This window comes from Engystomops pustulosus, chromosome 3 (genome assembly GCF_040894005.1).
Source record: "Engystomops pustulosus chromosome 3, aEngPut4.maternal, whole genome shotgun sequence".
Lineage (NCBI taxonomy): Eukaryota > Metazoa > Chordata > Amphibia > Anura > Leptodactylidae > Engystomops > Engystomops pustulosus.
The window spans coordinates 11,564,293-11,591,749 of record NC_092413.1 but is presented as its reverse complement, the minus strand read 5'-3'; the positions used below and the strand labels follow the sequence as shown (position 1 = coordinate 11,591,749).

The window sequence follows — 27,457 nt, the reverse complement described above, 5'->3', positions numbered from 1 at the left end:
TGACTGCACCAGCAGCAGAATAGTGAGTGCAGCTCTGGAGTATAATACAGGATGTAACTCAGGATCAGTACAGGATAAGTAATGTCATGTATGTACACAGTGACTGCACCAGCAGCAGAATAGTGAGTGCAGCTCTGGGGTATAATACAGGATGTAACTCAGGATCAGTACAGGATAAGTAATGTCATGTATGTACACAGTGACTGCACCAGCAGCAGAATAGTGAGTGCAGCTCTGGAGTATAATACAGGATGTAACTCAGGATCAGTACAGGATAAGTAATGTCATGTATGTACACAGTGACTACACCAGCAGCAGAATAGTGAGTGCAGCTCTGGGGTATAATACAGGATGTAGCTTGGGATCAGTACAGGATAAGTAATGTCATGTATGTACACAGTGACTGCACCAGCAGAATAGTGAGTGCAGCTCTGGAGTATAATACAGGATGTAACTCAGGATCAGTACAGGATAAGTAATGTCATGTATGTACACAGTGACTGCACTAGCAGCAGAATAGTGAGTGCAACTCTGGAGTATAATACAGGATGTAACTCAGGATCAGTACAGGATAAGTAATGTCATGTATGTACACAGTGACTGCACCAGCAGCAGAATAGTGAGTGCAGCTCTGGAGTATAATACAGGATGTAACTCAGGATCAGTACAGGATAAGTAATGTCATGTATGTACACAGTGACTACACCAGCAGCAGAATAGTGAGTGCAGCTCTGGGGTATAATACAGGATGTAGCTTGGGATCAGTACAGGATAAGTAATGTCATGTATGTACACAGTGACTGCACCAGCAGCAGAATAGTGAGTGCAGCTCTGGAGTATAATACAGGATGTAACTCAGGATCAGTACAGGATAAGTAATGTCATGTATGTACACAGTGACTGCACCAGCAGCAGAATAGTGAGTGCAGCTCTGGGGTATAATACAGGATGTAGCTTGGGATCAGTACAGGATAAGTAATGTCATGTATGTACACAGTGACTGCACCAGCAGCAGAATAGTGAGTGCAGCTCTGGGGTATAATACAGGATGTAACTCAGGATCAGTACAGGATAAGTAATGTCATGTATGTACACAGTGACTACACCAGCAGCAGAATAGTGAGTGCAGCTCTGGGGTATAATACAGGATGTAGCTTGGGATCAGTACAGGATAAGTAATGTCATGTATGTACACAGTGACTGCACCAGCAGAATAGTGAGTGCAGCTCTGGAGTATAATACAGGATGTAACTCAGGATCAGTACAGGATAAGTAATGTCATGTATGTACACAGTGACTGCACTAGCAGCAGAATAGTGAGTGCAACTCTGGAGTATAATACAGGATGTAACTCAGGATCAGTACAGGATAAGTAATGTCATGTATGTACACAGTGACTGCACCAGCAGCAGAATAGTGAGTGCAGCTCTGGAGTATAATACAGGATGTAACTCAGGATCAGTACAGGATAAGTAATGTCATGTATGTACACAGTGACTGCACCAGCAGCAGAATAGTGAGTGCAGCTCTGGAGTATAATACAGGATGCAACTAGTATCAGTACAACAAGCTGTTATACATTTTGTAATTTATTTGATATGTAACCAGAGATGATGCTGTAAGGTTGACGTTGGGGATAATTCTATGTTCCTTACCTGATCAATATCTACAGGTGCGTTGGCCATTGGTTGGTTTTTATCAGAGATTTTCGGGTTAATGTTTTTGCTCTCACTGTTCCAAAAAAATATAAATAATATATATAAAAAATAGAAAATGTCAATTACAATTTTTGCAATTATACAGAATTATCACATAAGTGCATTGGGGGTTTCCAGGGTTATGTTACATATGTTATAGGTCACGATCAGATTGGAGGGGGGATGGATTGACACCCCACATCCCTGTATGAAGTGGTAGTGGAGCGCTGCTTCTGCTATCCTGGTCTGTGAGGTCTTGGAATATAAATCCATATTTCACAGTCCTGCTGCTACTAACAACACACACAAAGGTCCGATTACACATCTCTCCAGGGACAATACCTATCAGTGACTGCAGAGAGCAAAGAGCACAGCAGTGTGAACACATAATCCTATTGCACTTGGAGAAGCTATAATGTAGGAATATAAATCCATATATCACAGTCCTGCTGCTACTAACACACACAAAGGTCTGATTACACATCTCTCCAAGGACAGTACCTATCACTGACTGCAGAGAGCACAGCAGTGTGAACACATAATCCTATTGCACTTGGAGAAGCTATAATGTAGGAATATAAATCCATATTGCACAGTCCTGCTGCTACTAACAACATACAGTACACATAGGTATTATTACACATGTCTAGGGAGAATACCTAATACCAACTGGAGAGTGCACAAAGCTCAGCAGTGTGGGGACCTGCCCCCAATACCCTTGGAGATGCTACAATCCAGGATAGTAAACCATGTTTCACAGTCCTGCAGCTACTAACAACATAAACAAAGGTCTGATTATGCAATACGTAACATTGACTGCATAGAGCACAGAGCAGAGCAGTGTTCGGACACATTCCCCCAGTACAATCCGGAATATAAATCCATATATCACAGTCCTGCTGCTACTAACAACTTTACATAAAGGTCTAATTACACATCTCGCCATGGACAATATCTACCACTGCTTGCTGTCAGTACGGTCTGACAGATCTGAATCCACCTTATGACACCTGTGCAGTGCGGGGCTGTGTATGACGTGTGTATAGATGTATCTGGACCCATCTGTCAGGACGTGTAGGGTTAATGGGACACTTCCGGATTCGGACCTGAACTTGTCTTTCTTCTTCTCCTCTCCTGACGTTACGTTGCTGGACGTTTCCAGGAATCTGAGGAGCATCCGGACGGACTTGGAGGCGACGGATCGCAGCATCTCCTGGAAGAGGCAGTCCACCAGGCACAGGAATCTCCGGAAGCGTTCCTGCAGGTTCCGCCATTCCGACTGCTCCGTGTAATTTGGTTTCTTAGCGGATTTGGATAGGAAGGGCTCCTTCAAGCCGTGCGCCTGGGCCACCTGGCATGTAAAGAGTTACACGTTACTGCTACACGCCACCGGTTATACGGCGTCCGTGTGCGGCTCCGGTTCTGGCTGCGCCGCGGCGGATAATGGCGATCCGCAGATGTTTAATGGAGGAATTAGATCTGCTTGAGCGGAGTAACACTGGCAGTTTTGTTATATTACGTGAGGGCGTTATAAGAAATGGCGCCACGATGGCTGCCAGCTGCTCCCCCGCCTGCACAAGCCACATCATACACTCCGTGATCCCTATGGCTCCCTACTGCAGAGCTGCAGGCACCTACTGTGCCGCCATATGGTGCCACTGTACTGCCCTAGAAGCCACGCCAGGCCCGGCATGAATGTGAACATGCGCATAACATCTGAGGGGGGCGCTGCAGGGTGGTCCGACCCGGATCATATCACATGATAACTGATAAGGAGCCGAGACCAGAGTGAGAAAGGAGGGGTCAGAGCAGCTCATTATAAAGGGGTGGTACACTTTATGCAAATGTCAGCAAATAATTGATATTATTTGCGTAATAAAAAGTTATAAAATTTTCCAATAAACTTTCTGTATTTGCTTTTCCTAGATCTCTGCTTGCTGTCATTCTATAAGAAGCTTCATTGTTTACTTCCTGTGAAAAAAACATCAGTCCCCGGCTTGTTATATCCCTGGTCATGTGATGTCACACAGGTGCACGGCTTGTTATATCCCTGGTCATGTGATGTCACACAGGTGCACGGCTCATTCTATAACACAGAGCTTCAATGCACCTGTGTGACATCACATGATCGAGTATATTACGAGCTGTGTGCCTGTCTGACGTCACATGACCAGGGATGTAACGAGCCGTGCACCTGTGTGACATCCCATGACAAGGGATATAACGAGCCGTGCACCTGTGTGACATCCCATGACCAGGGATATATAACGAGCCGTGCACCTGTGTGACATCACATGACCAGGGATATATAACGAGCCGTGCACCTGTGTGACATCACATAACCAGGGATATAACAAACCGTGCACCTGTGTGACATCACATAACCAGGGATATAACAAGCCGTGCACCTGTGTGACATCATATGACCAGGGATATAACGAGCTGTGCACCTGTGTGACATCACATGACCAGGGATATAACGAGCCGTGCACCTGTGTGACATCACATGACCAGGGATATATAACGAGCCGTGCACCTGTGTGACATCACATAACCAGGGATATAACAAGCCGTGCACCTGTGTGACATCACATAACCGGGGATATTAGTGCCGTGCACCTGTGTGACATCATATGACCAGGGATATAACGAGCTGTGCACCTGTGTGACATCACATGATCAGGGATATAAAGAGCCGTGCACCTGTGTGACATCACATGACCAGGGATATAACGAGCCGTGCACCTGTGTGACATCACATGGTCAGGGATATAATGAGCCGTGCACCTGTGTGACATCACATAACCAGGGATATAACAAGCCGTGCACCTGTGTGACATCACATAACCGGGGATATTAGTGCCGTGCACCTGTGTGACATCACATGATCAGGGATATAACGAGCCGTGCACCTGTGTGACATCACATGACCAGGTATATAACGTGCCGTGCACCTGTGTGACATCACATGACCAGGGGCTGATGTTTATCAACAGGAAGTAAACAATAAAGCTGCCTATAGAATGACAGCAAGCAGAGATCTAAATACCTGTGAGGTTTTACTAATCTCATACAGTGACCACTACAGGACACATGTGGTATTGCATATGATGAATTGTATATGATGAATGATCAGGGTTCCTGATTGGAGGATTCCCATCTATCATAATAATAATAATTATAACAATAATAATAACATTAAATAATCTTAAATAATTTTTATTCATATAGCGCCATCAGATTCCACAGCGCTTTACAAATATATCTCCCTATATCCTGGTTATATAGAGAATGTATCCCAGCGAGCGGAGGGATCAGGGTCCCAACCAGGGTGCAGACTACTATGCGCCCGTTTTGCGGGAAGGTGTAGATGATCCGCATTGCTCCTGCAGGATTCCGCCTGTAATAATATTCCATTAGGGGGCGATTTCATTACCTTATATAACGTTTCCCTGATGTTCCGGATGAAAGTTTCTCTGAGGGTCTGCAGTCTCCTCAGGGCGGTATCACAGGCCTCGCTCTGCACATCACAGAAGACCCTCAGGGAGTAGGTGCACGAGGGGTCCACCTGCACGGAGGGAGAGCATCACACGTCAGGAGAGCAGTGTACACAGGGGGCTCCGGCTTCACTGGTGGTTTGTCCCGACACTGCTGTGCTCTGTGCTTTCTGCATTGAGCTGCCTGTCAGCCTGTCCTATGATCTACACATAGATGGTTAAATTCACTCAACGCAGAGGCGAGGGGAACTGGAGCAGCGCAATGCAGGGAGCACAGAGCACAGCAGTGCCAGGACTAATGCCCGATGCAATGGGAGGAGCCAAGTTCCTGAAATATAAATTCATAATTCATAGGAAAAACACTAATTATAGGAGATAGATGATAAGCATCTACACCCAGGCAACCAACCAAAAGTTCATATATCACAGTCCTGCTGCTACTATCAACACACACAAAGGTCTGATTAGACAATTCTCCAGAGACAATACCTAACACTGACTGCAGAGAGCACAGAGCACAGCTGTGTGCGGACACATACCCAGTACAATCCTAGAATATAATTCCATATTTCACAGTCCTGCTGCTACTAACTACACACACACACACAAAGGTCTGATTACACATCTCTCCAGAGACAGTTCCATAACACAGCCTGCAGAAAGGACAGAGCACAGCAGTGTGAGGACGCATTCCCAGTACAATCTTGAAATATGATTCCATATTTCACAGTCCTGCTGCTACTATCAACACACACAAAGGTCTGATTACACATCTCTCCTGGAGGAACACTGCCTGCAGGAAAGGACAGGGCACAGCAGCGTGAGGACACTTGAAAAAGCTACAGTCTTGGAATATAAGTCCATATATCACAGCCCTGCTGCTACTAACCACAGACAGAAAGGTCTGATTACACTTCTCTCCAGGGACAATACCTAACACTGGATGTAGTCTGTACGGCGACACCTCATAATTAAATAATAATCAGGTTTCTTACATTAATAAGTGAAATCGGTATAACTCCATGGTGGTTTTCCTTTGGTATAGTCACAGCGCCCTCACACAGCGCCTGGAGGTACAGCAGGCAGCCCTGGAAGAGGTTGTCAGCGAGGTACAGGTGCTGGAGGAGCAGGGCCCTGCACAAAGAGAGAATACATAGAAACATATCATATAATACCTGTCCCAGTTTATCTTAGATCTAGGTCTAGACTTGGCTGTAAGACAACTGGCTGCAGCAGAAGCCCTTCCCCTGAGCTCAGCTTACAGGTGCCCAATTCTCCATATTTGTAATAAATACATTAATCATTAATAAAATCCAATTATTATATACTGTTCGTGTACACTAGTGATATACAATACGGTATTATACATGCTCCCCGTCACATACCTGCTGCCCTCCATCTTGGATCTGTGAACGTTCTTTTTCCAAACCGCAAAACCCTTCCAGAGCCTGAAAACAGAAAATAAATCAGCCCCTCAAACAATGGAGGCAGGATAATCTCTGCTATGGATAATACCGCCACACAGTGCCAATATAATACCACAATACAGCGCCTCAATAATACCACCACACAGTGCCAGAATAATACCACACTACAGCGCCTCAATAATACCACCACACAGTGCCAGAATAATACCACACTACAGCACCTGAATAATACCGCCACACAGTGCCAGAATAATACCGCCAAACACAGTGCCAGAATAATACCACACTATAGCGCCTGAATAATACCGCCACACAGTGCCAGAATAATACCACACTACAGCACCTGAATAATACCGCCACACAGTGCCAGAATAATACCGCCACACAGTGCCAGAATAATACCGCCACACAGTGCCAGAATAATACCGCCACACAGTGCCAGAATAATACCACACTATAGCGCCTGAATAATACCGCCACACAGTGCCAGAATAATACCACACTACAGCACCTGAATAATACCGCCACACAGTGCCAGAATAATACCACACTACAGCACCTGAATAATACCGCCACACAGTGCCAGAATAATACCGCCACACAGTGCCAGAATAATACCACACTACAGGACGTGAATAATACCACCACACAGTGCCAGAATAATACCACACTATAGCGCCTGAATAATACCGGCACACAGCGCCAAAATAATACCACAATACAGCACCTGAATAATACCGCCACACAGCGCCAGAATATTACCACAATACGGTGCATGAATAATACCGCCACACAGTGCCATTATATTACCACAATACAGTGCATGAATAATACCGCCACACAGTGCCAAAATAATACCACACTATAGCGCCTGAATCATACCACAATACAGTGCATGAATAATACTACACTACAGCACCAGAATAATACCACCACACAGTGCCAGAATACCACACTATAGCGCCTAATTAATACGCCACACATTGCCAGAATAATACCACAATAAAGCCCCTAAATAATGCCACCACACAGCGACAGAATAATACCGGCACACAGCGCCAAAATAATACCACAATACAGTGCATGAGTAATACCGGCACACAGCGCCAAAATAATACTACACTACAGCATTTGAATAATACCACAATGCAGTGCATGAATAATACCAGCACACAATGGCAAAATAATGTGGCAATACAGTGCATGAATAATACCGGCACACAGCAACAAAATAATACTACACTATAGCGCCTGAATAATACCGACACACAGTGCCAAAATAATACCACACTATAGCGCCTGAATAATACCACAATACAGTGCATGAATAATACCGACACACAATGCCAAAATAATACTACACTACAGCATCTGAATAATGCCGCCACATAGTGCCAAAATATGACACAATATAGTGAATGAATAATTCCGCCACACATTGCCAAAGTAAAGCAGCAATACAGCGCCTGAATAATACCGCCACATACTTCCAAATAATGTCACAACACAGAACCTGTAAAAAATACCACCACACAGTGCTAAAATATGGCCACAATAAGATTAATGATGACTGTGTGGGACCCCCCTGATCTCTTAGGATGACCCCCATGCTATTGCTTAGGATGCTTTATAGGTAAATCCACCCCTAACATATGAAACAAAGAATCAATAGTACATTTTTGAGGTTTAACTAATGAAAATCCACCAGAATTTGGGTGAAATTTAAGAAACTTAACTTTTAAAACTTTTTATAAGTTGCTCAACAGAAAGGGAGGAGCTTGGCCAATGTGGGTGTGGCCAAAAATAAAACCTAATTGTAAAAAAAAAAAAAAACGGCAAAGAAAAATATTTGATAGCGTCTTACCTGAACTGCGCGAATGTGCGGATGTTCTTTATAGCGTAGTATTTCTCCCTCTCATGTAACCAGTCAGGGACAGACACGGCCTCCATGATCTCTGCTCCGGAGACCATCATTACCTGCGCAGAGAAAGTAGGGAAAGTATAAATTCACTGTCCGTTTCTACGGTTCTAACCTACGTGGGATGTAAGAGGTCACATGTGTACGGCCGCGGTATAGTTCTAAGAAAACAAAGAATATACACCCTGCAAACCAGAAAACCAATAAAACTTCTGCTATTGCAGAGGTGGTCCTACTTGCTGATGATCAATTATTCAAGGGGATTTGATTTAGCAGAATATCTTATGGTGGTAGTAAGGATGTGCTTAATTTTTCACATTTTGGCCCAGTTTGTGACACCCTTGACGTTAAAGTTGGTCACATTCATACAGTAATCATGGATTTAAAGGGAGTTGATGACAGTCCTCATGAGCCATGACCGTTGACTCTGTTGTTGTGACTGCATGTGCCCGAATCGGGACTCTCCAAGTGCATCGTCACAAGCTTTGAATGCCCCTCCCCTTTGGTCTTGAGTGATGTCTATAGCATCCAATCAGTGCAAAGGGGAGGGGGAGTTGGAAGCCCTCAATGCAAGAACAGCACCATTGTGGCAATTTAAACCACAGGATCAGCATTCATGATGCACATTGCTCTATTATGTAACAAGCGCAATACCACTTCCAGCCACTGTATGGGGGGGGCGCTGTTTCTGAAAAAAATTTGATAAATTGCAAGTGATAAAACAGAATTTCACTTCTTTCCAGAAAAACAAAGCCCAGGATAACTTTCCTCCGTGACAGCCGTACCAAAATATAATGAATATAGGGAGAGACAAGTGGACAGATGGTTGACAAACTGTAGTCAAGACTAATTATAAAGGATGATGTTGCGGCTCTGTGAGCTGTGTCATAGTCAGCTGTGCAACACAAACAATTAAATGCTTATGTAAATGAGCTGCTGGGATGCTTGGATGTGATTGGAGTAGACCCCCCCCCCCCCCATCTATGACTGATGCTGATGGAAGTACTTACCTTAGACACATGTGAAGCGCTGACCGTCCAGTACACGTCGCTGCGCACTGCAGAGGATGCTGGAACCACCTGGAGATCATAGGGATCATAGCGAGCGCTGGGATCACCCTGACCCCTAGGGAGACAGTAGACAAATTCTCCTGTGTCCTCCTTCATAAGACGGTTCTCCTAGGAAGACAGAACCAGACCCAGTAATACCAGATACATCACTGTATGGACCGGCCGTGTCTATTACCCAGTACATATAGTCACTGTATGGACCGGCCGTGTCTATTATCCAGTACATATAGTCACTGTATGGACCGGCTGTATCTATTACCCAGTACATATAGTCACTGTATGGACCGGCCGTGTCTATTATCCAGTACATATAGTCACTGTATGGACCGGCCGTGTCTATTATCCAGTACATATGGTCACTGTATGGACCGGCTGTCTATTATCCAGTACATATAGTCACTGTATGGACCGGCCGTATCTATTATCCAGTACATATAGTCACTGTATGGACCGGCCGTGTCTATTATCCAGTACATATAGTCACTGTATGGACCGGCCGTGTCTATTATCCAGTACATATAGTCACTGTATGGACCGGCCCTGTCTATTATCCAGTACATATAGTCACTGTATGGACCGGTCCTGTCTATTATCCAGTACATATAGTCACTGTATGGACCGGCCGTGTGTATTATCCAGTACATATAGTCACTGTATGGAGCGGCCGTGTATGTTATCCAGTACATATAGTCACTGTATGGACCGGCCGTATCTATTATCCAGTACATATAGTCACTGTATGGACCGGCCGTGTCTATTATACAGTACATATAGTCACTGTATGGACCGGCCGTGTCTATTATACAGTACATATAGTCACTGTATGGACCGGCCGTGTCTATTATACAGTACATATAGTCACTGTATGGAGCGGCCGTGTCTATTATCCAGTACATATAGTCACTGTATGGAGCGGCCGTGTATGTTATCCAGTACATATAGTCACTGTATGGAGCGGCCGTGTCTATTATCCAGTACATATAGTCACTGTATGGACCGGCCGTGTCTATTATCCAGTACATATAGTCACTGTATGGAGCGGCCGTGTCTATTATCCAGTACATATAGTCACTGTATGGACCGGCCGTGTCTATTATCCAGTACATATAGTCACTGTATGGAGCGGCCGTGTATGTTATCCAGTACATATAGTCACTGTATGGACCGGCCGTGTCTATTATCCAGTATATATAGTCACTGTATGGACCGGCCGTGTCTATTATCCAGTACATATAGTCACTGTATGGAGCGGTCCTGTCTATTATCCAGTACATTTAGTCACTGTATGGACCGGCAGTGTCTATTATCCAGTACATATAGTCACTGTATGGACCGGCAGTGTCTATTATCCAGTACATATAGTCACTGTATGGACCGGCCGTGTCTATTATCCAGTACATATAGTCACTGTATGGACCGGCCGTGTCTATTATCCAGTACATATAGTCACTGTATGGACCGGCCGTGTCTATTATCCAGTACATATAGTCACTGTATGGAGCGGCAGTGTCTATTATCCAGTACATATAGTCACTGTATGGACCGGCTATTATCCAGTACATATAGTCACTGTATGGACCGGTCCTGTCTATTATCCAGTACATTTAGTCACTGTATGGACCGGCCGTGTCTATTATCCAGTACATATAGTCACTGTATGGACCGGCTATTATCCAGTACATATAGTCACTGTATGGACCGGCTCTATCTATTATCCAGTACATATAGCCACTGTATGGACCGGCCATGTCTATTATCCAGTACATATAGTCACTGTATGGACCGGCCGTGTCTATTATCCAGTACATATAGTCACTGTACGGACCGGCCCTGTCTATTACCCAGTACATATAGTCACTGTATGGAGCGGCCCTGTCTATTATCCAGTACATATAGTCACTGTATGGACCGGCTGTGTCTATTATCCAGTACATATAGTCACTGTATGGACCGGCCGTGTCTATTATCCAGTACATATAGTCACTGTATGGACCGGCCGTGTCTATTATCCAGTACATATAGTCACTGTATGGACCGTCCGTGTCTATTATCCAGTACATATAGTTACTGTATGGACCGGCCGTATCTATTATCCAGTACATATAGTCACTGTATGGACCGGCCGTGTCTATTATCCAGTACATATAGTCACTGTATGGAGCGGCCGTGTATGTTATCCAGTACATATAGTCACTGTATGGACCGGCCGTGTCTATTATCCAGTACATATAGTCACTGTATGGACCGGCCGTGTCTATTATCCAGTACATATAGTCACTGTATGGACCGGCCGTGTCTATTATCCAGTACATATAGTCACTGTATGGAGCGGCCGTGTATGTTATCCAGTACATATAGTCACTGTATGGACCGGCAGTGTCTATTATCCAGTACATATAGTCACTGTATGGACCGGCCGTGTCTATTATCCAGTACATATAGTCACTGTATGGACCGGCCGTGTCTATTATCCAGTACATATAGTCACTGTATGGACCGGCCGTGTCTATTATCCAGTACATATAGTCACTGTATGGAGCGGCCGTGTCTATTATCCAGTACATATAGTCACTGTATGGACCGGCCGTGTCTATTATCCAGTACATATAGTCACTGTATGGAGCGGCCGTGTCTATTATCCAGTACATATAGTCACTGTATGGAGCGGCCGTGTCTATTATCCAGTACATATAGTCACTGTATGGAGCGGCAGTGTCTATTATCCAGTACATATAGTCACTGTATGGACCGGCTATTATCCAGTACATATAGTCACTGTATGGACCGGTCCTGTCTATTATCCAGTACATATAGTCACTGTATGGACCGGCCGTGTCTATTATCCAGTACATATAGTCACTGTATGGACCGGCTATTATCCAGTACATATAGTCACTGTATGGACCGGCTCTATCTATTATCCAGTACATATAGCCACTGTATGGACCGGCCATGTCTATTATCCAGTACATATAGTCACTGTATGGACCGGCCGTGTCTATTATCCAGTACATATAGTCACTGTATGGAGCGGCCCTGTCTATTATCCAGTACATATAGTCACTGTATGGACCGGCTGTGTCTATTATCCAGTACATATAGTCACTGTATGGACCGGCCGTGTCTATTATCCAGTACATATAGTCACTGTATGGACCGGCCGTGTCTATTATCCAGTACATATAGTCACTGTATGGACCGGCTGTGTCTATTATCCAGTACATATAGCCACTGTATGGACCGGCGGTGTCTATTATCCAGTACATATAGCCACTGTATGGACCGGCCCTGTCTATTATCCAGTACATATAGTCACTGTATGGACCGGCCGTGTCTATTATCCAGTACATATAGTCACTGTATGGAGCGGCCATGTCTATTATCCAGTACATATAGTCACTGTATGGACCGGCCGTGTCTATTATCCAGTACATATAGTCACTGTATGGACCGGCCCTGTCTATTATCCAGTACATATAGCCACTGTATGGACCGGCCCTGTCTATTATCCAGTACATATAGTCACTGTATGGACCGGCCGTGTCTATTATCCAGTACATATAGTCACTGTATGGACCGGCCGTGTCTATTATCCAGTACATATAGTCACTGTATGGACCGGCCGTGTCTATTATCCAGTACATATAGTCACTGTATGGACCGGCCGTGTCTATTATGCAGTACATATAGTCACTGTATGGACCGGCAGTGTCTATTATCCAGTACATATAGTCACTGTATGGACCGGCCGTGTCTATTATCCAGTACATATAGTCACTGTATGGACCGGCCGTGTCTATTATCCAGTACATATAGTCACTGTATGGAGCGGCAGTGTCTATTATCCAGTACATATAGTCACTGTATGGACCGGTCCTGTCTATTATCCAGTACATATAGTCACTGTATGGACCGGCCGTGTCTATTATCCAGTACATATAGTCACTGTATGGACCGGCTATTATCCAGTACATATAGTCACTGTATGGACCGGCTCTATCTATTATCCAGTACATATAGCCACTGTATGGACCGGCCATGTCTATTATCCAGTACATATAGTCACTGTATGGACCGGCCGTGTCTATTATCCAGTACATATAGTCACTGTATGGAGCGGCCCTGTCTATTATCCAGTACATATAGTCACTGTATGGACCGGCCGTATCTATTATCCAGTACATATAATCACTGTATGGACCGGCTATTATCCAGTACATATAGTCACTGTATGGACCGGCCGTGTCTATTATCCAGTACATATAGTCACTGTACGGACCGGCCGTGTCTATTATCCAGTACATATAGTCACTGTATGGACCGGCAGTGTCTATTATCCAGTACATATAGTCACTGTATGGACCGGCCCTGTCTATTATCCAGTACATATAGTCACTGTATGGACCGGCCGTGTCTATTATCCAGTACATATAGTCACTGTATGGACCGGCCGTGTCTATTATCCAGTACATATAGTCACTGTATGGACCGGCCGTGTCTATTATCCAGTACATATAGTCACTGTATGGACCGGCTGTGTCTATTATCCAGTACATATAGCCACTGTATGGACCGGCGGTGTCTATTATCCAGTACATATAGCCACTGTATGGACCGGCCCTGTCTATTATCCAGTACATATAGTCACTGTATGGACCGGCATTGTCTATTATCCAGTACATATAGTCACTGTATGGACCGGCAGTGTCTATTATCCAGTACATATAGTCACTGTACGGACCGGCCGTGTCTATTACCCAGTACATATAGTCACTGTATGGACCGGCCGTGTCTATTATCCAGTACATATAGTCACTGTATGGACCGGTCCTGTCTATTATCCAGTACATATAGTCACTGTATGGACCGGCAGTGTCTATTATCCAGTACATATAGTCACTGTATGGACCGGCCGTGTCTATTATCCAGTACATATAGTCACTGTACGGACCGGCCGTGTCTATTATCCAGTACATATAGTCACTGTATGGACCTGCCCTGTCTATTATCCAGTACATATAGTCACTGTATGGACCTGCCCTGTCTATTATCCAGTACATATAGTCACTGTATGGACCGGCCGTGTCTATTATCCAGTACATATAGTCACTGTATGGACCTGCCCTGTCTATTATCCAGTACATATAGTCACTGTATGGACCGGCCGTGTCTATTATCCAGTACATATAGTCACTGTATGGACCGGCCGTGTCTATTATCCAGTACATATAGTCACTGTATGGACCGGAGGCGTCTATTATCCAGTACATATAGTCACTGTATGGACCGGCCGTGTCTATTATCCAGTACATATAGTCACAGTATGGACCGGCCGTGTCTATTATCCAGTACATATAGTCACTGTATGGACCTGCCCTGTCTATTATCCAGTACATATAGTCACTGTACGGACCGGCCCTGTCTGGCAGTTTTTACCTTTAGAAATCTCTTGTATTTCTCGTCTTTGCTGATTTCGGGTTGGGGGTGCGATGTTCTCCACCCGAGCGCGGCTCTGACCCTCTGTATATGTGACATCACACTGTCATCTGCAACACAAGAATTCACATCAACCATCAAAGGAAAAATTCTGCCGGGTTCTGGAGAATTTCCCACTATTCCAGGAGTAAAAAATAAAAGTTTTTACAAAGTCTTTTATAAAATCTTTTGTATTTTGAATATTTAATTAAAAAAAAATGTTTAATAAAGTTTTTATTAGAAGTTAATATTCGCTGTTGTGGGGCTGATCTGCACCATGAGCCATAAGATGTTTAGGACGTTACCCTCGGTGCCCCCTGGACATGGGTCAGTCCTGGGTCGGGCCGGGTGCTTTGGTGTTTTGCCTTCAGTTCTGTCCATCAGATGATCCGTCTCCAGTCTCACGTCTGACCCCGAGGACGCATCGCCCCGGCCCCCGCAGCTCAGCACTTCACTTCTCTGCTCCCTGCAAAGATAACAATGGACTCACATGTGACAGGCGGCCGGACACAATGCACAGATCACCAGCAGCATCCACATCACGACGAGAGAACGGGCATCTGCTGTGACATGTCTCAGCTGCTGCAGAACCTCATAACAAACATCTCAGCTACTACAGAACCTCACAATACACATCTCAGCTGCTGCAGAACCTCACAATACACATCTCAGCTGCTGCAGAACCTCACAATACACATCTCAGCTGCTGCAGAACCTCACAATACACATCTCAGCTGCTGCAGTACCTCACAATACACATCTCAGCTGCTGCTGAACCTCACAATACACATCTCAGCTGCTGCTGAACCTCACAATACACATCTTAGCTGCTGCAGAACCTCACAATACACACCTCAGTTGCTGCAGAACCTCACAATACACGCCCTAGCTGCTGCAGAATCTCACAATACACATCTCAGCTGCTGCAGAACCTCACAATACACGCCGTAGCTGCTGCAGAACCTCACAATACACGCCGTAGCTGCTGCAGAATCTCACAATACACACCGTAGCTGCTGCAGAACCTCACAATACACACCCTAGCTGCTGCAGAACCTCACAATACACACCGTAGCTGCTGCAGAACCTCACAATACACACCATAGCTGCTGCAGAACCTCAAAATACACACCTCAGCGGCTGCAGAACCTCACAATACACACCTCAGCTGCCACAGAACCGCACAATACACACCTCAGCTGCCACAGAACCTCACAATACACACCTCAGCTGCTGCAGAACCTCACAATACACACCCTAGCTGCTGCAGAACCTCACAATACACACCGTAGCTGCTGCAGAACCTCACAATACACACCATAGCTGCTGCAGAACCTCACAATGCAGACTTCAGCTGCTGCAGAACCTCACAATACACACCTCAGCTGCCGCAGAACCGCACAATACACACCTCAGCTGCCGCAGAACCTCACAATACACACCTCAGCTGCTGCAGAACCTCACAATACACACCTCAGCTGCTGCAGAACCTCACAATACACACCTCAGCGGCTGCAGAACCTCACAATACACACCTCAGCGGCTGCAGAACCTCACAATGCACACCTCAGCTGCCGCAGAACCTCACAATACAGACTTCAGCTGCTGCAGAACATCACAATACAGACTTCAGCTGCTGCAGAACCACACAATGCAGACTTCAGCTGCTGCAGAACCTCACAATACACACCGTAGCTGCTGCAGAACCTCACAATACACACCTCAGCTGCTGCAGAACCTCACAATACACACCTCAGCTGCTGCAGAACCTCACAATACACACCTCAGCTGCTGCAGAACCTCACAATACACACCTCAGCGGCTGCAGAACCTCACAATACACACCTCAGCGGCTGCAGAACCTCACAATGCACACCTCAGCTGCTGCAGAACCTCACAATGCACACCTCAGCTGCTGCAGAACCTCACAATGCAGACTTCAGCTGCTGCAGAACCTCACAATACAGACTTCAGCTGCTGCAGAACCACACAATGCAGACTTCAGCTGCTGCAGAACCTCACAATACACACCGTAGCTGCTGCAGAACCTCAAAATACACACCTCAGCGGCTGCAGAACCTCACAATACACACTTCAGCTGCTGCAGAACCTCACAATACACACCTCAGCTGCTGCAGAACCTCACAATACACACCTCAGCTGCTGCAGAACCTCACAATACACACCTCAGCTGCTGCAGAACCTCACAATACACACCTCAGCTGCTGCAGAACCTCACAATACACACCTCAGCTGCTGCAGAACCTCACAATACACACCTCAGCTGCTGCAGAACCTCACAATACACACCTCAGCGTCTGCAGAACCTCACAATACACACCTCAGCTGCTGCAGAACCTCACAATACACACCTCAGCGGCTGGAGAACCTCACAATACACACCTCTGCGGCTGCAGAACCTCACAATACACACCTCTGCGGCTGCAGAACCTCACAATACACACCTCTGCGGCTGTAGAACCTCACAATACACACCTCAGCTGCTGCTGAACCTCACAATACACACCTCAGCTGCTGCAGAACCTCACAATACACACCTCTGTGGCTGCAGAACCTCACAATACACACCTCTGCGGCTGCAGAACCTCACAATACACACCTCTGCGGCTGCAGAACCTCACAATACACACCTCTGCGGCTGCAGAACCTCACAATACACACCTCTGCGGCTGCAGAACCTCACAATACACACCTCTGCGGCTGCAGAACCTCACAATACACACCTCTGCGGCTGTAGCACCTCACAATACACACCTCAGCTGCTGCTGAACCTCACAATACACACCTCAGCTGCTGCAGAACCTCACAATACACACCTCAGCGGCTGCAGAACCTCACAATACACACCTCAGCGGCTGCAGAACCTCACAATACACACCTCTGCGGCTGCAGAACCTCACAATACACACCTCTGCGGCTGCAGAACCTCACAATACACACCTCTGCGGCTGCAGAACCTCACAATACACACCTCTGCGGCTGCAGAACCTCACAATACACACCTCAGCGGCTGTAGAACCTCACAATACACACCTCAGCGTCTGCAGAACCTCACAATACACACCTCAGCTGCCGCAGAACCTCATAATACACACATCAGCTACTGCACTACCTCATCAAACACATCTGAGCTGCTGCAGAACCTCCTTATATACACCTCCACTGCAGGCAAACCTCCTAATAAACGCCTCAGCTTCTGCAGAAACTTAATACACAGCTCACCTACTGAAGAACATCATTATTCACACCTCAGCTGCTGCAGAACACAATAATACACACTGCACCTGTTACGGAACCTCATCATACACACCTCAGCTGCTGCAGAACCTCTTAATATACAGAATAGCTGCACAGCTTAGCTGTATGACAATGCGGAGGGGATCAGACACACAAGTGCTCACATTTCTGGCTCCTTTCTGTAGTCTCGTCGCTTCCCCCTGCTCCTTCTCTCTCTGTCCTCCCTGCAGATGGTGGTGCGGATCGGGGGGAGACACAACTCCATGGATCCAGGAGGAGGTTTTGGTAAAAGACCCTGCAATAAGAGAAGGCAAACAAATCTTAAAACCCTGAGCACATTCACATTTCTATAGAAATCCCAAACTTTAACCCTTTAAGAATCTTTTTTATGTAAGAGTAGATATTGGGCCCAGGGACCCCCCTAGTTCATTGATTCTGGGTTCGGATCACAGGTTCCTCTGTAGCGAGTAGATAGCAATAGTGTCATGTGGATGGAGAAGGATCTGCTCACCAGCGGGTGACCCCGCTCATCACTGCGGGCGACTCGCCCGGGCATCACCGGACTCCTGGAGATCATCTGGAGAACATCCGAATCCTCCGCTCCAAGATGCAGGCGAGAGAGGAGACCTGTCCTGGGAAGGAGCCGGCGCTCTCCTGTGTGCATGACGGCTCTTCCTTCCTGGGGGGGAGAATGACAAATATTAGGTCACCAGATTTTACCCTTATTAAACTCCCGGTCCCCACAGGTAGGAGATGAAATGTTCTTTCTAAAATTCCCTCTGTTATGTTGCACCTCCCTCTTTTACCAATGAGCAGAGAAGAGTCATTTTTTCAACTGTATAAACTATGTTACAATGTATTCTTAACCTCCTACGTGGTGACAATCACAGGCTGTGGGTGGAGATTGAGACGAGTCATTTTTCCCCAATTCTTGCAGCTTTGTGGATCCCTCCTGGTCCTCATTTAGAGCGACTACGACTATCCCTCTGTTTAATGTAGTCCTGCAGGTATGGGATGGGCTGCTGCGTATAGGGCTGGTCTCTACCCGTCCTGGTCCGCTTTCTCCTCTGTCCTCTAATCCATTGGGTTTGACGGACCCCCTGTTCTTAACGGTCCCAGATAACTCAATAATCCAAGTCCGTTGCGTGCTATCCACAACGAGTCTGACGTCTCTGGGTGACATATTGCCGTAAACTATGGAACTATATTTTGCCTGTTGAGTCAAGTTTAAAGTCTGAAGGGGGAAAGTCACTTTAAACACCCTTTTTTTTTTTAGGTTCTATAGCACCTAGAAACAAAGTGCTGGTGTCATATTAAAGATAAGAATTCAACTTCTCAGATCACATCAGGTTTGTGGTTTTGAAAGCGACAGATACAAACCGAAGATACAGACAGCTAAGGAATCAATGGGATTTGGAGTTTTATCTGCAGCTTACATTTCCAACTATGCCTTTAGTTCCCTGCCCATTCTATCAGTAGCAATGAGTTGCACTGACAGGGCACTTGTACACCAGGTCACAGCTGGCCATAGCCTTCATCTGAACAGGCACAGGCAATAGGCGGTACACAGGTGCCGGACAGTAATACCGTGTGCCACCTCCCTTCCCTACTAGCATAGAGGGTGTAGTAGTCACAATGCCCAGCTCTACACCTCAATTTAGACTAAATCATGGCTTGTACACTAGTTGTCAAGCCTTGATAAATCCCCCCCCCCCCCTGTATCTCACACAGAACCTCAGATCTGAAAGATGAGAATCTTATCTTTAATAAGACACCAGCATCATGTTTCTAGGTGCTATCGAACCAAAGATAGGTAAGTCTGAAGTGACGCTCCCACTGCAGCCTCTAAACTTGATTCATCTCAGGCAAAATATGACTCTACTCTGCTCACTGTCACATGATGGGGATTTTTTATAGGTAAATGGGGGAGATTTCCCATAAAAGAGGGAATTCTAGGAAGGACATTTCATACCCCTGCCTGAGGGGGCCGGGAGTTTAATGGGGTTTAATCTGGTGACATGATCTCAGTGACTATAAGTGGACATTAGTGGAGGCAGCGGAGCTCTTACATCCATCATCATGTTTAGGAACAAATAGATCAAAACTAAACTGTTGATGGGAAAAACATTTGAACCACCAATCAGCAAATCAGATAATGGATTTCACATCCTCTGCTTGCTGTCAGCTCCCAGATCACCAGTCACACACGGCTGCATCGCCGCTCCTGTTCACATTGTGGGATTTGACATGGATTTCCACACAAAAATCTAAAAAAAAATCTGTGTCAAAATCCACTTCCCATTAACAGAAAAGTATAGGACCAAAGGGACAAATGCTAGTGTCTGGGTGATATGAGGGCTTCCATTCACTGACAGCAAGCAAAGGTGCCGCCACTGACACACAGTCACATAAGGAGTATATAGAGATAACCCGGGGCCCCTCTCACCATACACACCGCAGCTCCCGCCTCACACCCGGCCGCCCGGGCAGCTCCGGCCCCCGCAGTGCACGGACACTGAGCAATAAAGACTTGTTTGTTGTGATTTCTCAAAACTCTCGGCAGAGAGACGCTGCGTGGGGTTACCAAGGAGACCGGGGCGTGGTTTACACAGGGGACGAAAATAAACTCCTCCCCCTTATCTGTCAGTCACGGGAGAATAATAACATCATACCATGTGCAGAGAAGAAGGGGTTAATAAGATAAATGACCCCCATTGGATAGGACTTATTATTATTGTTTTTTCTCACTTCAGCTCCATGTTTTTTTAAGTGATGTGTACAGGGGAAAAGCATTTTATGTATTTATAATCTTACATTTTATTTTGCCTATTGCTGGTGGAGGGAAGTGTCTTGCATTATACAGTGAAACCTCTTTGCCCGCCCAATATTGGAAGAAAAATATAAATTTTTTTTAACCCCTTCCCGCTGAGGCCCTTTTTCATTTTTGCGTTTCCATTTTTCACTCCCCACCTTCAAAAATCTATAACTTTTTTATTTTTCCATGTACAGAGCTGTGTGACGGCTTGTTTTCTGCGTAACAAATTGCACTTCATATCGATGGTATTCGTTATTCCCTTTCGTGTACTGGAAAGCAGGAAAAAAATTCCAAATGCAGTGAAATTGGGGAAAAACCGCATCTGCGCCGTTTTCTTGTGGTCTTGGATTTTACAGATTTCACTGTACTCCCCAAATGACAGGTCTGCTTTATTCTTTGGTTTGGTACGATTACAGGGGATACCAAATTTGTATAGGTTTTATAATGTTTTCATACATTTACAAAAATTAAAACCTCCTGTACAAAAAAAAAATATATTATTATTTTGCCGTCTTCTGGCGCCAATAACTTTTTCATACTTTGGTCTACGGAGCTGTGGGTGGTGTCATGCTTTGCGACTTTTGATGATGTTTTCAATGGTACTATTTTTAGGACTGTACAACCTTTTTTTACACTTTTTATTGAATTTTTGATATTTTTTAAAATGGCAACAAAGTGCCATTTTCGACTTTGGGCGCTATTTCCCGTTACGGGGTTAAACGCAGTGAAAAACTGTTATTTCATTTTGATAGATCAGGCATTTTTGGATGCGGCGATACCTAATGTGTTTATGATTTTTACTGTTTATTTATATCAGTTCTAGGGAAAGGGGGGAGATTTGAATTTTTAGGTTTTTCTATTATATATTTTTTTTAAACTTTTTTTATTTTTATTTTTACTATTTTTCAGACCCCCTAGCATACTTTAACCCTAGGTTGTCTGATCAATCCTATCATATACTGCCATACTACTGGGGATTTTCCTCCTCATTCATTACAATGTGGTAATCGCACATTGTAATGAATGGGTTAAAACAAGACAGCCTTGGTCTTCGGAAGATTGTCGACCCCTGATGACGTCACGCGGAGCGACGTTCCTCGTCAAGATGGCAGTGCCCATGCACCGCCATTTTTTTTAAGCTGCCGGAAGCTTTGCCACCGGCGATGGACAGGTTAACACCCATTGCGGGTGCTACCGGTAAGTGTTTTCTGCAATATGCAGCAAAGACTAACCGACTGTGGAGAGGGCTCAGCCGGTGATCCCTCTCCATGCACCTGCACCCGGCGTGTGACGAACTATTACGTCACACGTCGGTAAGGGGTTAAAGGGAAGTTAAAATGGGTGAAAAAATCTTCCACTAAAAGAAAACCCGTCTTTTAGGGTGCGGTCACACGGTGCGTTCTTGATGCGTTTTTTCGGGTTTTCCTTGTGTTTGGCTGGTTTGAATCTGTTTTTCTTCATTTGTGGAAGTTTAGGCCGCTGTGAAAAAGTTAATACAGGATTCAAACTGTATTAAGGATACAAAAAAAACGGACCTTCTCTCCCTTGTCCCTCTCCCTCCATTGGGTCTAGGATCCACTACTTGTGTTGTTAACCCTTTGTCCTATTTTCAAAATATTTGTCGATAAATACAGTTAAAAAAAACGGACAAAGAGCGTTCCCAGAATGCACTTCTTCAGGAGAGGATTGGCTGTATACACTCACCGGCCACTTTATTAGGTACACCTGTCCAACTGCTCGTTAACACTTAATTTCTTATCAGCCAATCACATGGCGGCAACTCAGTGCATTTAGGCATGTAGACATGGTCAAGACAATCTCCTGCAGTTCTCCCGAGCATCAGTATGGGGAAGAAAGGTGATTTGTGGCCTTTGAACGTGGCATGGTTGTTGGTGCCAGAAGGGCTGGTCTGAGTATTTCAGAAACTGCTGATCTACTGGGATTTTCACGCACAACCATCTCTAGGGTTTACAGAGAATGGTCCGAAAAAGAAAAAACATCCAGTGAGCGGCAGTTCTGTGGGCGGAAATGCCTTGTTGATGCCAGAGGTCAGAGGAGAATGGGCAGACTGGTTCGAGCTGATAGAAAGGCAACAGTGACTCAAATCGCCCCCCGTTACAACCAAGGTAGGCAGAAGAGCATCTCTGAACGCACAGTACATCGAACTTTGAGGCAGATGGGCTACAGCAGCAGAAGACCACCCCGGGTGCCACTCCTTTCAGCTAAGAACAGGAAACTGAGGCTACAATTTGCACAAGCTCATCGAAATTGGACAGTAGAAGATTGGAAAAACGTTGCCTGGTCTGATGAGTCTCGATTTCTGCTGCGACATTCGGATGGTAGGGTCAGAATTTGGCGTCAACAACATGAAAGCATGGATCCATCCTGCCTTGTATCAGCGGGTCAGGCTGGTGGTGGTGGTGTCATGGATCCATCCTGCCTTGTATCAGCGGGTCAGGCTGGTGGTGGTGGTGTCATGGATCCATCCTGCCTTGTATCAGTGGCTCAGGCTGGTGGTGGTGGTGTCATGGATCCATCCTGCCTTGTATCAGCGGGTCAGGCTGGTGGTGGTGGTGTCATGGATCCATCCTGCCTTGTATCAGCGGCTCAGGCTGGTGGTGGTGGTGTCATGGATCCTCCTGCCTTGTATCAGCGGGTCAGGCTGGTGGTGGTGGTGTCATGGATCCATCCTGCCTTGTATCACCGGTTCAGGCTGGTGGTGGTGATGTCATGGATCCATCCTGCCTTGTATCAGCGGCTCAGGCTGGTGGTGGTGGTGTCATGGATCCATCCTGCCTTGTATCAGCGGGTCAGGCTGGTGGTGGTGTCATGGATCCATCCTGCCTTGTATCAGCGGGTCAGGCTGGTGGTGGTGGTGTCATGGATCCATCCTGCCTTGTATCAGCGGCTCAGGCTGGTGGTGGTGGTGTCATGGTGTCTTTGGGCCCCTTGGTAACGCCACAGCCTACCTGAGTATTGTTGCTGCCCATGTCCATCCCTTTATGAGCACAATGTACCCTGTAACATCTGATGGCTACTTTCAGCAGGATAATGCGCCATGTCATAAAGCTGGAAGCATCTCAGACTGGTTTCTTGAACATGACAATGAGGTCACTGGACTCAAATGGCTCCACAGTCACCAGATCTCAATCCAATAGAGCATCTTTGGGATGTGGTGGAACGGGAGATTCGCATCATGGATGTGCAGCCGACAAATCTGCGGCAACTGTGTGATGCCATCATGTCACTATGGACCAAAATCTCTGAGGAGCTTCCAGCACCTTGTTGTATCTATGCCACGAAGAATTGAGGCAGTTCTGAAGGCAAAAGGGGGTCCAACCCGTTACTAGCATGGTGTACCTAATAAAGTGGCCGCTGAGTGTATATACTGTATGACGCAGATGTATGATAGTTGTAGGATAAGACACTTCTGTTGGATTCTGTTTTCTTCTGGTGAACATTTGACGTTTTCTTCCCTCAGAGCGCGTTTCTCACACGGATCATTGTGCAGCCCGAAAATAGACCCACAATTAGGAAAAGCTTTTAACCATCCAGGCGTGATGTTATATCCATACCCAGGGGTCCGGAGGATTCCTGTATCCACAGCCCCCCTGGGGGTTACGGCCCTGCAGCAAATCTTCTAGGTGACTGTTCACACTGTGTCCATGTCACTCACATACACTGGGGGTCATTTACTAAAGGCCCGATTCGCGTTTTCCCGACGTGTTACGCGAATATTTCCGATTTGCGCCGATTGTACCTGAATTGCCCCGGGATTGTGGCGCACGCGATCGGATTGTGGCGCATCGGCGCCGGCATGCGCGCGACGGAAATCGGGGGGCGGGGCCGAACGAAAACCCGACGGATTCGGAAAAACCGCCGCATTTAAAAACCGCAAAAGTGTCGCTTGGGGATCGCTTACCTTCACTTGGTCCGAGGTGGTGAATTCCGGCGCGATGAGATGACTTTCAGCGCAGCAGCGCCACCTGGTGGACGGCGGAAGAACTACATTCATAAATCCCGGCCGGACCCGAATGCAGAGCAGAGAACGCGCCGCTGGATCGCGACTGGACCGGGTAAGTAAATGTGCCCCACTGTGTCCTCATCTGTCCTATATTCCCATAGGACACTGCGAAGGCACGGTCCACGTAGGTTGGTGGTCTGTAGATACTTACCTACATGTCAGATTTTTCCCACTGACTTTCTACATTAAGAAATACTCCAACTCCTTAGGTGTAAAAAAATTAAAAAATTAAAAAAGTCTATAATATTTTTACTATGTTAACCCTCCATAACCCCCGGGTCTCCCACAGTCTGGTTGTATGACTAGGCCTCAGTGACATTAGATGTCAGTTTTCCAGGCCTGACTTACAGACACTTGGCTGGTGGAATATTTTTGGATTTAAAAAAAAATTCCATTGCGCTTTCTGCCTCTTTAGATTAGACTTTTTATATAATGACACGTCTTATATAGAGGAAGATTTTCTAGACCCCGGCCACGTAACAAGGTGGTTCCAATAGGTCCTCAGGTCACAGCACAAGACAAAAACAAGTGTAAAATTTTATTTGAAACCTTTAAAATAAAATCATCAAAGTTCTTTAATTTTCTGTTCTGTGACTAAAAGGGGTGGTTAGAAAATACATTTATACCATATTTATCCCCAAAAACCCAAGCCCCGCTCAAATCCAAAACCTGTTCTTGTCTCTGCCATTTCCAGTGGTATTTTTCAGTTTTATACAATTCATGTTTTTTTTTTCTAAAAATAAGGTAATCGCTTATTTGCAAATAGGTATGCTAAACCCATTCCACATGACCAAATGGTGGCTTGTTTTTTGCCGGATAAGGTGCACATTTTATTGCCACTATTTTACAGTTATACACAATTTATTGCATAAATCATATGATATTTTACAAAGAATTCTATTCCTGTTTCCAGCTATCTTTTATTTTAGATTAGCTTCTCTGTGCACTAATTTCTTTTTGTGTATGCTCCCCAATTGCTACCTAACCCTATCGCTTTACACTAGCTTTGACATCTGACATAACAGTTAAGTGTAGAAAAGAAAATAAGTGCAGCACAATCTGGAGCCATATGGAGCCGAATTTGTTAGGAATTTGGGAAGACATGTCGGAAACTTTCCGCAGATGCCTGGGAATACTGAGTTCTATGAGGATCGCTCGGATCATATTGTGCTAATAATACATGACAACCCCTGGAAAGCCGCAGCCTTGACAGTCACGCTGCTTTTAATGACATTTTAATGTCTCCTTTCTCCAATAGTGTTGGGAGAGAACGGGAATCGGAGTATCCGGCACATTAGCCGAGTTGAATTTAGTAACTTTGTTTGAGGTTGCTCTGTGTGCGACAATCCACGGGGCCTCCGATCAACGTAAGGCGAGCAGCGGGGATGCAATCTATCACACTGCAAGCCCTCCCAGCCCTGCCCGCCTGTCCCCAATTAACTAATTACAGCACAAGCAGTTACTAATAATGGGAAAACGAGCGAGATGATAGAGTGCAGGGACTTGTCTTCCAGGCAACCATTTGTCTGCTTCACACACTCCATTTATCTGAGTGGTTTGTCCATTCATTATGTGTGTGTGTGGGGGGCTGACAGTGATAATAGGGGGGCAGGAGATACAACGCGTTTCATGGTACAGTTACTGATGACGGATCTGGCCGCCTGCTAATAAATGATGAAAGTGACTGTATTATGTGTGTTATTTGTTTACTTTATTACATTTAACTTTTGTAGGATTTTGTTGCTTTACAGAACACACCTCTCTACTGCCCCCACTGGTCGGATATCTGGAGAGGATGATCAGTGACGAACGTGGGGGATGTAAAGTCCTGATTACCCCATCTATACAAAGTGATTGCCAGTAAGAGTCCTGATTACCCCGCCCACACACAGGGATTGGTAGTGAGAGTCCTGATTACCCCGCCCACACACAGTGATTGGTAGTGAGAGTCCTGATTACCCCTCCCACACACAGTGATTGGTAGTGAGAGTCCTGATTACCCCGCCCACACACAGTGATTGGTAGTGAGAGTCCTGATTAGTCCACCCACACACACTGATTGGATGTTAGAGTCCTGATTAGTATGGCAACACAGTGATTGACAGTGAGAGTCCTGATTACTCGGCCCACACACAGTGATTGACAGAGAGATTCCTGGCTATCCCATCCACACAGTGATTAACAGTGAGAGTTCTGATTACTCTGCCCATACATAGCGATTGACAGTGACAGTGTAATGGCCCACAGGACGGGGCATTACAAACCAACTTGCTCCA

The 27,457-nt window shown here is 45.7% G+C and overlaps 1 protein-coding gene across 4 annotated transcripts in view; it reads right to left on the bottom strand.

The window, feature by feature from the left end:
• The window catches only part of DNAH14 (dynein axonemal heavy chain 14), a 153,971-nt gene extending 133,043 nt beyond the window's left edge, over positions 1-20,928 (bottom strand). For 3 of the 4 annotated variants that reach the window (XM_072140043.1, XM_072140044.1, XM_072140045.1), the window contains exons 1-12: positions 20,789-20,928; positions 18,854-19,021; positions 18,507-18,637; positions 15,390-15,550; positions 15,046-15,155; positions 9,550-9,717; positions 8,486-8,598; positions 6,580-6,642; positions 6,190-6,328; positions 5,134-5,265; positions 2,804-3,048; positions 1,656-1,731 (exon numbers count right to left, since the gene is read on the bottom strand). In XM_072140043.1, the coding sequence (XP_071996144.1) occupies positions 1,656-1,731; positions 2,804-3,048; positions 5,134-5,265; positions 6,190-6,328; positions 6,580-6,642; positions 8,486-8,598; positions 9,550-9,717; positions 15,046-15,155; positions 15,390-15,550; positions 18,507-18,637; positions 18,854-19,021; positions 20,789-20,791 (1,509 nt within the window). In that variant the 5' untranslated portion in view covers positions 20,792-20,928. The remainder of the gene's footprint in view (positions 1-1,655; positions 1,732-2,803; positions 3,049-5,133; positions 5,266-6,189; positions 6,329-6,579; positions 6,643-8,485; positions 8,599-9,549; positions 9,718-15,045; positions 15,156-15,389; positions 15,551-18,506; positions 18,638-18,853; positions 19,022-20,788) is intronic. The other variant, XM_072140046.1, reaches the window with a different exon arrangement.
• Between the last annotated feature and the right edge of the window lie 6,529 nt (positions 20,929-27,457).